Raw genomic sequence first — 12,808 nt, 5'->3', positions numbered from 1 at the left:
TGGAGTGGAAAGAGCCCCGGAGGCTGAGTTCTGCTGTAGGCTCACCTCCCTGGCAGTGCATCCTGGGACAAGACTCTCCCAGTGGGGTATGAGTGAGGTCCTGTGTGGGGAAAGCTGGGCAGGCACCCCGCGAGGACCCTTGGCCCGTGAAGCTCATGCCTACAAGTGCGGCTCTACACACCCCCTCCACCCCTCTCCAGCTGGTCTTGCTGTTTGGCAGGTTCTTGGGAGTTTGTGGGTTACAGGTTTCTCCCTAAGACTGTGGAGGACATTGGTATTCTCTCCAAGGCTGCTCCTAACCTCAGGGCCTACAACCCAGATTCCATCCTATTCTTGGTTGTCCTAGAAACAGCAGAAAGTTTTTGCGCTTCTCCGGGTGGGGGGCCGGCTACTCCAGCGCCCCTCCCCACTGAGGGGCTCCCTCACTCTCTCCAGGGCCAGCCACCCCCACGCAGCTGGTCCTCAGCTAGCAGCAGCCTGCTGCCACAGCCCCACACCTGCTGCTCCGGGAATGGGATGCCAGCAGGCTCCCACCCTCGCCCGTTTGGAGCTGAGTCACCGCTGCAACCATCCCACGGAGGGGAGTTGCAGGAATCCCACTGCTGGGGCGGAAGGGGCTCTCCCTTGGGCGCTCCCAGCACTGCGTTCTCTGTGAGCAGGGACGTTGAAGCTGAGAGGCTCCAGGAAGTTTTGCCCACCTGTCATACTGCGGCACATGGGCCTGGCGGGGGGCTGGGGGGCCCTGGAAGACGAAGGGCCCGGGCCCTGTCTGCAGGAGTGCACCTGCTGCCGCCCGCCCTCTTGGTCTCCTCTGAGATCCATCCTGAGGAGAGGGCGAACAGCTGTTCAGCTCGCGTTCTTCATAATGAACCTGAAGACACCCACCCGTAGGGGGCTTGACGAGTAAGGGGATCCCACTGGGCTGATGCGCCATGGCCTTTTAAATGATGGGGACTTCTCAATGTAAGAAAGTATGTGTGTTGTTTTTACTGAGTTAAAAATGAATGTAAAAACTACATGCTCCTTTGGTTGGGCTGCCCATGTCCTCCTTGCTTGTGGGAGGCTCCCCTCCTCCGCTTCCAGCTTCTGCTCCGTGGCTTCTCTCTGGCCCCCTGATTACCCCTCCTCAGATTCCTTGCTCTCTTGGCCTATTACTGCTTGTAACTGTACATGTGTCTCTCTGTCCCACTAGTAGGGACTCCCATGGCGGGGGCGGGGGTTGTCTGACCCATCCACATGACCCCAGGCCCTTGGAGCGCACTTACAGTGCAGTTGCCGGCTGGAGAGGGAAGGGCACGCCAGGCTGCCCTGCCCTGGGGGGCCTAGGGGCCACTCCTGAGTTGGGCCTGTCCAGCACCTGGAGGGCACTCACCTGGCATAAACTCCTCAGAGCCTGCTTAGACGTGGCGCAGATGCCACACTGGGGGCCTCACTGAGAGCTGCCTAGAGCTGCACCAACGTCGAGCAGACTTGGAAGCCAGGGCTTGTGGCTGACCTAGAACCCTCCTTTTCTGGATGGAGGCCTGTTGGGCCTGCCTTCCTCTCTGCCTGGCCCGACTCTCTCAGAAGCGGGTTTTCCTCCCGGAGCTCCTACAGGAGCTCCCGGAGACTTTGTCTTAGGTTGTAAGCACGTCAGGGTTTTGTTCAGGGGGGTGGAGGCATAGCCCCATCTACCTATCCCCAGGCAGGTCAGAGTCCAGGGGACCGTGGTAGGGTACACTGGGGTTTAGGCCCTCGGGATTGGCTGCTGACCCCGAAAGCTAGGTCATAGTGGAACCAGCCTGTGGGCAGAAGTCCCCAAGGAGACACATGCCCCTTTGGAGTGAGAGGGTCCAAAGCGTGTGGCAGACCAGCAGTAGCCCCCCTGCCACCTGGTCGAGCCAGGTGCCCTGGCTGTCTCCAGAGTGCGGTGGGCGCCTCGCTGCCGTTCCCTGGCTGCTCCCAGGGGTGATCACATCCTCCTGCCTGGGCCTCACATGCTGCCCCAGCCGGGCATGGCCTTGGGTACTGCAGAGTGGGAAAGGGGCCACATTGGAGTCCGTGGGTGGCAGCAGGGGACAGCAGGAGAAGCTGTCCCCAGTGGGGTCCTGGAGGTTGAGACTGGAGGCCATTCCCACAACAGGGGCCCAAGGGACTTGATTCTGAAGCCTTGAAGCACTCAGCTGCTGGCAGAGGCCGATGGCTTCCCGTCACTCTGGGGCCAGCATTCCAGCCCCAGCTTGCCCGTGTGAGGGGGTGTCCTCAGGTCTCCAAAGACGGTGGCTCTACACTGTCTTTGGTGATTTGGTGTCACTGTCCAGTTTTCTGTGTCTTCGTTTCTACATCTGTAAATCGCAGGCTGCATTGCTGACCCCCTCTTCCTGTAGTAGCATTCCGGGAGGGGAGACCCAAGGAGAGTGACCCAGCCTCTGTGTCCTGTCCCACCCCAGGGTCCCTGGACAGCCTTAAGCAGGTGGTCTGGACTCATTTTCCCCTCTGGAGAATGAGAGGCAGGTCAACTGCACACACACACTGTCTGTGCCAGGTGGGCGTGGGAGGAGTCTGCGCCCTCTCCCAGCCCCCGTCTGGGCGTGGCCCCTCTTTAGTAGGCTAATGCCCTGTCTGGGCCCCACCCCCTCTCTGGTAGGCTCTTGCCCTGGGTCTGAATGTGGCCTCAACAGAGCGGAACCTGACTGGGCTGTGCCTCGTGCCTGCATTTCCCAGCGGCCAGGGGGCCTCTGCCTTTGCCCTCAGGGTGGAGGGGCAGCTGTGACTGAAAGGTGGGGCTGGGGGCCCCGGGACAGCCTTGGGATGTGCTGTGAGACTGGTCTGAGGCCCGCCCAGCAAAGTGTGGTGGGGCTACTGTGAGACCGTCAACTGTGCCTGGGTCTGTGGCCTCTGGCTGCCAAGCTTCGAGTTGGCCCTGCGCCCAGTGAAGAGGCTGTGCCCGCAGCCCCAGTGATGTGCAGGGCACCGGGGGTCCAGCACGGTGCATGGGCGGGGTCGCTGGCCCACACTGAGGCAGTCAGGGGGGTGAAGTGTGGACTGGCCAGCTGGTCAGGATGTGGGGGAGAGGGAGCCTCTGCCCCTCCAGGAGGAAGCTCCCTTCACACTACAGTGTTCCAGGGATAGCGCGAGCCGGGGCCCGGAGCGTGGGCTGGGGCCCTGAGCGTGGCCTGAGCCTGCCCTCCAGGAGCGGTGCTTTGTACCAGGACATCTGCTGTCCTCCATTCCCTGGGATGCCAACCTGCCAAGGTTGTGGCGACCCGAGGCCAGGCCCCATGGCTGTCCTGCCCAGGCACTGGCCCTGCCCCGCGTTCTATCCCCATTTGTGAATAGTCAGTGGGTTTGTGGGCAAGAATGTAGGCTGGCCCACAGCACCCACCCCCTCCCCAGACCTAGCCCTCGGCTCCCTTTGAAAGTCTCCAAGGGTCCCCAACTGTGGCGACCAGGCCCCGCTGTGTGGCTCAGCTTCTGAATCTGTTTCCTCAAGAGCAACGAGAGTATGATGCCCGAGACCCAGGGCTGCAGGGAGGGTTGGGTAACTTGTATCAGAACCTGGGGCCCCATGAATTATTTAGCGGTTAGAGTCTGTCTTGGTGACCTCATCTGCCAGCTGAAGCCCGGAACCTTTCTGATAGGTTGGGGGTCGGCAGAGACACTCCCACTGAGACACTCGGCACACAGCAGAGCTCTGAGCACAGTCGCAGTGCCTCTAATTGCCCTGAGGCCACCGCTGTTGGCCCCCAGTGGCCCGCCACTCTCCAAGCAAGCATCTTCCCAGCCAGGAATCGAACTGTGTGCCTGCAGCACTGGGAGAGGGTTGGAGGAGGCAGCCAGGCGAGGGTGCTGGGGAAGAACTGGGGAGGCCCGGGCCCTGCCTGGCACCAGTACTACCTTCCCTTTAGGGTGATCCCCATCCCGGGCCTCCTTCTGGGGTCCTCTGGCTCCCATGTGTGGCCGCCCCCTACCTTGTGGTGCCTCCCCCTCCCTGGGAGCCCCTGGTTCCTTCGGGGCGTCCTGGCCATCCACAGGCGCAGAGTGGGGAGGCCATCTTTTCCTGAGGGGACAGCGTGGGCGGGGAGCATGCGGGGTTGAGGAGTGGGACGCGTCTCAGCCCTCCTGGGGCTGCCGGTGTCCGGGCTCTGGCTGTAAACACAGAAGCCCAGCACCGTCTGCTTGGGCACAGAGCTCACTTGCCACCCCGCCAGCTCGTGACTGCCTGGCGACCCCACAGCCTCACGCCATCTGTCCCCAGAGGCCAGCCTCTCGGAGGCTGTGGGAACTTCCTTGGGGCATGTGTTGTCTGTGGTTCTTTTCTGATTTTCTGTGGCCACGTTGCCCGATATGTGTTCTGTCCTCCATCCTTTTGCAGGTTGCTGGTTTATGGTATGCGCGCCTGTACTGAGTCCTCGGCAGGAAACTGATAGGGAGGGAGCCCTTTTGTGAAGGGGTCCACACCGTGCCCTGAAACACGTGATGTAAACTAGGCCTGGCCCCAGGGGGCATGTCCTGGCCTTGGCCCTCCTTGGGGGCTGGCTGAAAGCCCCTTGGGAACCTGGCTCCTGGGCATAGGGACCCTGTGCCTGCCTCTGGTGATGAGGACACCTCTGCAGATGTCCCTGGCCCAGGGAGAGGCTGCTCATCCAGGCCCATCTGCCCCAAACATGAGGAGGGAACCCACACACAGTCAGGGCTCAGCTGGGGTCCAGCACTGCTGCTGAGGGCAAGCCATTCCTCCCTGGGACTCGGGTTCCCACCTACACAGTGAGCAGGGTTGGCCAGCCATGTGTGCTTGGAGATGCGCGTGATTGTGTAACTCTGATGCCACCAGATTCCTCAGTGGGCAGCATCCTGGGGGTCGGGAAGGAGGTGCAGGAAGGGGGCGGGGGCAGGGCTGGGAGGGTGAGCGTGGTGGTGGGGACTGGATGGCAGGCAGGCCTGCCCTGGCCTGCCTCCAGGAAGTGTTGTGAATGAGGCATTGCCTCGCTTCGGTGACCAGATGGCAGCCCCGGCCCCCGCCCGATTCCTGGGGAGGCCGGCAGCGGGTAGTGTCAGGACCCCCTCTTGCCCAGCCCCAGGTCAGCCCACAGCGGCAGGCGGCCCCGCGGCCCCCCAGGGGGCATTGTTAGCGTGCTGATTGGCTCGTTTTGGGGCACCTCCACCTACCACCCCCCACCCAGGGGAAAAACAAAACCAAACTGGTAAATGCCGGGTCTTCCGTTGCAGAGCTTGGGAGCCAGAGCAGGTGTTTGGGATCCGTCTCTACAAGGGCCCTGCCCATGCCCCCACCATTTGCTAAGGCCACTGTGCCCACATGGCCGACCCTGCAGAGGGCCAAATGTGTGTTAGCTCTGGCAGTGCCTTCTCGGCCCCCCTTTTCAGGGGAGAGAGGAGAGCTGGCCCTCACCTGGAGTCTGGTCCACACCACCCCTGCGTGGCCGAGGTTCTGCCAGCCCTGGCAACTGTTCTGCTCACTGCCAGAGTGAGAGTGTTGGCGACTTGCCTTACCGCCTTTTCTGTAGGAAGAGTGCCCCCACCTGCTCCCTCACCCCCAGTGTCAGGCTGTATGCGCCCAGAACTCTGCAGAACATTTTTCTGCAAGTAGGGTTGCCTACCCTCTACCTTCTATCCCAGGATGAGGAGCCAGCAGGGGAATGGGGGAGCTACCGTTCCCCAAGCATTTTTTAAGCTGCCAGGTTTGGGTCAGGGCCCTAGCAACCCAGAGCTGGAGAAGATCTTCTATGCAGGACACATTCCCAGCCACAGACCGACTCACTGACCATCTGAGGGGCTGGCTTCAAGTGGTCCTGGCAGAGCCTTAGAAGGGCAGGAAGCCAGGAGGGCTTCAGAGAGGAGGTGATGTTGCAGCTGGGCCTGGGAGGGACACCGGAGAGCTGGCTGGGCAAGAGAGGTAGAAGACGCCCGAAAAGATGAGAAGTATGGAATTCACAGCTGTGCGAGGGGGTGGTGAGTGTCCTAAATTGAGGCAAGAGAGGTATGAAAGCCAGCACGGCCCAGACTTGTGCTGAGGCAGGGGAAGGAGCCATCTGTCGAGACCGTAAGCAGGGAGGGCGCAGCCTCATTATCCTTACCCAAGCTCACTGTGGCCCAGGCTGGGTAGAGGGGTGTGGAGGGCAAGAGTCGAAGGAAGAGGCCTGGTGATGCCTGGGCTATAGCAGGGGTGTTAGGGGTACAGGGTGCAGGCTTGGGTGCCAGGGAAGGGCGGGGCATGGGGACAAGCTTTGGGTTCCAGGACATTGTGAAGGAGCCTTTTCTAGCAATTGACGGAAGATGAAACTGCTCCCCTCTAGAGGTGGTGAGCTCCCCAGACACGCAGACCTTGTGAGTGTGGAGAACAGACATTGGGCCCTGGCTCCCCAAGTACCTGGAGCCCCCCAAGGCATTGGCACCATGTCTGAGGCCCCCATGACCCCTGCCTCCGCCCACCTCTCAGCCAGGTTGACCCTGAGTCCTTGGCAGGCTTGTCCTGAGCCTCCCTCCCTCCCCTCCCCCTGCCTGTGCCCTGGCTTCCACTGGTGTGGCCGGCAGGGGTGACAGAGGAGGAACAGGGGTGGGCCCAGAGACGTCAACACCCCTCTCCTCACACAGCCACCCCCAAACACGATCAGGGGAGGCAGATATAAGCCTTCATTTATTCTTCCTGGTAGCTCTCCCAGGAAGCGCAGGGCCCTTGCACCCCAGCTGTCCCTGAGGGCGGCCGGGAGTGACGTCCTGACCCCGGATCAAAGCATCCCAGAAGTGACTACGACCTGTCCTTTGAGTCTTGAGAGCTCTTTGGGGAGGTGATGGGGGAGTCGGGGTTCAGTGAATTCCACAGTCACCTGGATCTCGTGGTTGAGAGCGCCCCCTGTGCCCGAGGAGGAGCGAGGTCCGGAGCGGCGGGCTGTGGCGCTAGGCCAGCCCGGGCACACGCCTGTGGTGTCCTGGCATGCGGCTGGGCGGCGCTTCCAGCTCCTCTGCCCTTCCTGTGAGGTGCGGAGAGGAGCCAAGCGGCCGGCGGCAGAGGCTTCCTTCTGGGCCCCTTCTCATTATCTATCCTCGGGTGGTGCGGGGGCCGACCCTGGGGCTGCCTCTTGTGCTGCGTGACCCTGAGGGACTTTGAGCTCTGCCCTCACTCATGTCACTATGTGAAGCAGTGGTGAGGACCGCAGCGGTGCCTGTGGTGCCTCGGCAGAGCCAGGCCCTTACTGCTGGCACCTTCCCGGCCACTGCCGTGACACTGGAGGGTGGGATGCCGGGGCCACACTGGTGGGGACAGCTGTTCAAGGCTCTGTCATTCTCTCAGCTGGCACCTTTTTCCAAGCTGCTGCAGAAGCCACATCTGCCAGGCGGGAAGTGTTAATGCCCTGGGCAAGAGTGGCCTCTGCTCCCTAGTTCTGTTCAGATGGAGTTTGGGGGCAGCTGCTGCCTTCTCTGGCACTGCCAGGGATGGAGCGTGGCTGCCCTGTCCACACAGCATCCCTGTGTGTTCAGCGTGAGCGGTAACCCACCGCGGAATCTGCAGACTCACAGCTAGGGGGTTCAGATCCGCTCTTCCTTGAGTAGCCCGGGTCGAGAGGGGCCCTGGCACCCCTCCCTGGACTGCTGGTGAGGGTGGGTGCCATGAACAGTCACTGGGCATTCGGGGACTGGGGCCTGGGCGTGGTGCCACCGGGAAACCTCACTGTGGGGCCCGTGCAGAGCGGGCGGTGTCGCTCACAGCCCCGCTTCACTCTGGGCAGGAGTTTCTCTAGGGTGTTGGCTACTGGCACCTGCCGGGGAGCCTGCCAGCTCCTTCCAGGCCCCAGGGTCCTGCTTCAGAGGCCTGACTCCTGACGTCCAGGCACTGGAGCCTTCAGCCGCTCAGAAGACGTGAGCTGCTGTTCACTGTCACCCCTTCCCTGGGTCACCCTTTCCTTCAGCACACCTTGTCTGGACCCGAATGGGTGCCAGAGGCCATGCTGGGTATGGAGACATTGCAGAGAACCGGACTTTGGGGCTGGCAGTGGGGTGGGCTTGGCACAGGGAAGGGTGGGGCTCTCCAGAGCCAGCCCTGCCGGGGCTCGGCTTTCAGACAGTGGGCTGGATGGGCAAGAAGTGGTGGAGGGGGTCCTGGCCAAAGCGAATTGTGGACCAAGGCAAGTTGGTGGGAACCAGGAGTCCTAGGGGCCACAGGTCATTTTTTGCCCAAACCTTGATTGTCTGGACATTGCCAGAGGGAGTCCACATCGGGGATAGGGTCCCATGCCTGAACCTGTCTTGCCAGTAACACTTGCCAGAAGTTCACGGTGGCCAACTTTTGACCCTCGGTTTACCTCCCTGAATTGGGCTCATTGATGAATCTGCACCTGTGCAGGCAAGTAGGCAGTGAGCTCCTCCTGTGGTTGCATCTGACAGCCGTGGCTGGCGTGCTTCCCGGAGGGGCAGATCACACGAATGTGTGCCTCACAGTCATTCAAAAGAGAGCGGGTACGTGGCGGCACATGCATCCCTCCGTGAGCTTTGGAGGGTGGCCACACTTCCATCTCCCTTGGGACAGCCAGAGGGGTGTGAGGAGCCCTTGGTTGGGCAGAGCCCCCTCTGGCACCATGGCAGCTCCAGCTGCAGCCGACCTTCTCAGAAACTCTCCCCTCCACCCCACAGGGCATCTGGCGGATCCCTGTGGATGAGATCGACCGGCCGGGCAGCTTCGCCTGGCACATGAACCGCTCTATCGTGCTGTTGCTCAAGGTGCTGGCCCAGCTCCGGGACCACAGCACCCTGCTGAAGGTGTCCTCCATGCTGCAGCGGACCCCGGACCAGGGCAAGTGAGTGCAGCACATGCAGACTGGAGCCCCTCAGCCCCATCCGCCCAGGCCGTCTTTACATGGGTCGGGCTTCTCTGTTCAGAGTCTAGAGCCCAGGCCGCAGCACCCCTGCCTTGGACACTTGGGGCAGACACAGGTGTTCGATTCCTGCATCGAGACTAAACAAGCCAGTCTTTCCTTTCCTTGTGCTTCCCCCAACCTGGGGCACTGAGGACACTGTCCGGTCGCGGGCACAGGCGTCCAGGTGGTAGCTGGGGCACCCCAGGTGAAAGCCGGTAACAACATGCCAGGCAGGAGGAGGGCCTGGGTTTCTGAGGTAACCAGGTGTCCCTTTGTCAGAAAGGGTGGGACAGACAGAACCAATGGGTGCCTGTTGCAGCTGCCACTTGCAGAGGGTGTGGGGAGTCCCAGGGGAGACACAGCGCAGACACTTCTGGCCCGGCCGTGAGTCCTCACACTGCCAGCCGGGCCTCCCTCCCTGCTATCTCATTCACCTACCCTGTGCCCAGAGCTGGGGAAGGGCCTTCCGATGGGGCCTGCGGCACACTGGAGACAGGCTTGGGGGTGAGAAGCCAGAGGCCCCGGCTCTCACTGAGCCTGGCCCTGCCCACCCTGCCCCCAGGGCAGGCTTCTGGGGAAACAAACCCTGGGCAGATGGACAGGGGGGACCCTGAGGGAGTAGCATGTATAATTGGCATGGGGAGGGGCTCAGACTACCATCCAGCAGTGCTGTGTGGCTCTGACACTGCCACCTCTCTGGCCACCTCCATGTGCCTGCAGGAAGTATCTGCGAGATGCTGACCGCCAGGTCCTGGCGCAGCGGGCCTTCATCCTCACTGTGAAGGTGCTGGAGGACACGCTGAGTGAGCTCGCAGAGGTATGCTCCTGGCAGCCCCTCTCCTCTCCCAGGGAGTGGCCCTGCCTGCCAATCACATGCTAGTGCCCTTAGGCAGGTCCCATATCACCTGTGAAGCACCCGTTTCCCCGGATGGGGAAGGTCAAGCACAGGAACGGAGGCACAGGCACTTGGTGACGTGCCAACATGCTGGGCAGACGTGGGCTTGCGGTCAGTGAGAATAATAGTGAGTTCCCCAGGCTGCTGCCACCCCTGGCCGCCCTCGCCTGGCCAGCTTCCCACAGGCTGAGTGAGGCCTCTGAGAGCACCCAACACACTGTCCCTTCTCACCCTTCGAGGTGATGCCCAGTCCTCACCCCATTTCACAGCTGAGTTCCCGCAGGCCCAGGGGTTAGGTCACTGGCTGAGCAGGTGGGGCCACTGGGACCTGAGCCCAGAAAAGGTCTGCCAACAGCATTGCCCGCCTGGTGGGAATGGCCGGACTGTGGTACTGAGACCCAGGACAGCACCTCCTGACCCAGCCTCTGTGTGCTGGGCACACGGGAGCCCAGAGCAGGAGGGCTGGGCCCTGCAGCGAGCCAGGCAGGTCCCCTCCCCTTTGGACCCCCAGGGCTGCCCTGAGGCTCTCACTGAGAGGAAGGCTGACGGGCACGGCCAGGTCTGTTCTCCTGCCGCAGTGCCACCTCCAGAGGCCTCCTGGCTCCTCTCAAGGCTGGAGGCCCTTCCTCAGGCAGGTCTCCGGGCCCAGCCCTGGCCCACAGTAGAGGACACGGCCAGAGTGGCCTTGGGTGGACACACCCGGTGCCCAGGGTGCTTTATTGTGTAGACACCAAAGACAGAGTCTTTCACCTTCGGTTTCTTTGTAGGGGTCAGAACACCCAGGGCCCAAGGCCTGTGGCCTCCCTGCCGCTAGGATGACCTCTGATGTCTCCCACAAGGCCAGTCCTGAAGACGGCCAGGAAGGGCTCCCCCACCCCAAGAAGCCGCCTCTGGCTGATGGCTCAGGGCCGGGTGCTGAGCCAGCAGGCAAAGTGTGTCCTCTCAACCACCGGCCTGTGGCCGTGGACACAGGAGACGGTGCAGACCAGGGCGGGGAGCAGAAGGACAAGGAGAGCCCTCGTGTGGGCCCCACCGAGCCCATGGACACGGGTGAGGCTGCCACTCGCCGCTCAGACTCAGAGCGGACACTGCCCCTGCCGCCAGCCCGCTCCCCTCGGGATCGGGCCCCCGAGAGCCGGCCCGCCGAGCTGTCTCTAGAGGAACTGAGCATCAGCGCCCGGCAGCAGCCCTGCTCGCTCACTCTGGCCCAGCCGGCCCCCGCCACTGCCACCACCACAGCTGCCACCGCCACCGCCGCCACTGCCACGAGGGCAGGCGGCCATCCTGAGGAGCCACCTGCGCGGCCCAGCCGCAAGAGGAAGCTCCTGGAGGACACTGAGTCAGGCAAGACGCTCCTGCTGGACGCCTACCGAGTGTGGCAGCAGGGTCAGAAGGGCGTGGCCTACGACCTGGGCCGCATCGAGAGGATCATGTCTGAGACCTACATGCTCATCAAGCAGGTGGGTGGCCAGGGGTGGGTCTGGGGTCTGTTCTCCTGCAGGGCCGTGCCCAGTCTACCCAGGTGTTTCAGGGCCCGCCCTTGGGGTGGGTGTGAGGTGTCGGTCCCGGCCCCCACCCCCTGCTGTTCACTTTCCCGCACTTGAGGTTTCCTACAGTGCACACACACTGGGCTGGGGTCAGGAAGACTGCGCTCAGGGCTTCGGCTGTACACTTTAAATGCGTTACAGTTTTGTCACTGTGCCTCAATTGCACCGGGTAAATATACCCCAAAACCCAAGCTTTAAAAAGTCTGTGTTGAATTTCAAAGGAAATGAAAGCTTTTGGCAGCAGTCTCGTCCACTCCAGGACAGGGAGACAGGACCCCAGGCCCCTGCAGTGATGGGGCCCTGGGGGCTGCTGCCTTGCGGCCATGAGCCGCTTCTGTCCGTGAGCAGCTTCTGTTGCCCCTCTGATTTTGCCTGGCTTGTTCTCTTTTTTTTAAATGGATTAGACACATAGTTTTCTTCCTATTCAAGATGATTCCCACAAGGGGAACCCCCAGAACTTCAGTGACGGGTGGAGTGGGGTGACTGTCCTCACACGCGGTTTCTCCTCACACCGCGTCGGGGGCAGCGCCCCTTCTGAGCGCGCCTGCTCGTCACCACCACTCACACAGTCGCAGGAGTGGACTTGGCACGGCCAGCTTGGGTCCTGGGGCATGGACCCGCGAGGTGGATGTACACCTGCCCAGGCCTCCCCGTGGGGCCGGGCCTTCTGACGGGGCGTTTTCTCGCTCAGGTGGACGAGGAGGCTGCGCTGGAGCAAGCTGTGAAGTTCTGTCAGGTGCATCTCGGGGCTGCCGCCCAGAGGCAGGTGAGCGGGTCTCGGCGTGTGCCGGCCCCATCGCACAGGGCCCACCCCGAGCCGGCGTCCCTGGCCGCTGGCCCAGAGGCGCGTGCAACTCATGCTGGGACTGTTCCTGTAGTCGGTGCGGCCGAGGGGAGGCGGGCAGGAGGAAGCCGAGCCTTGGGCCCATAGGGGAGCCCCTGGCCACTGGCGCGGTGGGCACCATCATTCGGGGGTGGGGCCTTAGCACACCCAGGGCTGCCAGACCTGGTGACGGGGAGGAGGGTCGAGGCCCTTCTGGGCTCTGGCAGATGGATCTCCTGGGAGGCCCCGGCCGAGGCCGAGACTGGATTTGTGTTGAGTCTGAGACTCTCCCAAGGCAGAAAGTGAGTAGGCAGAAAGGTTGGGGGCCTACGCCCAGAGGGATGGTCCAGGCTGGAGCCCTGGGTGCAGGTGTCCCTGAGGCCATTGAGATGGAGCCAGCGGAGGGCACAGGCAGAGCAGGGCTCTGAGGCCCAGCTGCCGGCACAGGGAGAGGTGGGACAGAACCCAGTGCTGTCCAGGAAGGAGAGATGCCAGACCCACTGGGATGGGACCCGCTGGATCTCGGCTTAGAGACCTGGGCTGGTTTTGAGGAGTGTTTGGGTGGGGTCCGAAGGAGAGGGCCCCCTCGAAGAGGCCCCGCTCAAGGGAAGGCCCTTCGGGCAGGTCTGGCCGGCAGAGCAAAGGGCACCACGGCTCCCTCGGTCAGTGTTGCCAAGGTGCATCTTCCTGCACC

At 62.5% G+C, this 12,808-nt stretch overlaps 1 protein-coding gene across 2 annotated transcripts in view; it reads left to right on the top strand.

The window, feature by feature from the left end:
- The window catches only part of CABIN1 (calcineurin binding protein 1), a 123,959-nt gene that overhangs the window by 102,753 nt on the left and 8,398 nt on the right, over positions 1-12,808 (top strand). For both annotated transcript variants that reach the window (XM_037158721.2, XM_037158720.2), the window contains exons 30-33: positions 8,626-8,789; positions 9,570-9,666; positions 10,512-11,204; positions 11,983-12,057. In XM_037158721.2, coding sequence (XP_037014616.2) covers positions 8,626-8,789; positions 9,570-9,666; positions 10,512-11,204; positions 11,983-12,057 — 1,029 coding nt within the window. The remainder of the gene's footprint in view (positions 1-8,625; positions 8,790-9,569; positions 9,667-10,511; positions 11,205-11,982; positions 12,058-12,808) is intronic.

The sequence above is a fragment of the Artibeus jamaicensis genome, unplaced genomic scaffold (assembly GCF_021234435.1).
Source record: "Artibeus jamaicensis isolate MK-2021 breed Jamaican fruit bat unplaced genomic scaffold, CSHL_Jam_final contig_1128, whole genome shotgun sequence".
In the NCBI taxonomy this organism is placed as follows: Eukaryota; Metazoa; Chordata; class Mammalia; order Chiroptera; family Phyllostomidae; genus Artibeus; species Artibeus jamaicensis.
Note: the sequence above shows the minus strand (reverse complement) of the source record. Positions and strands in the feature narration are given on the sequence as shown.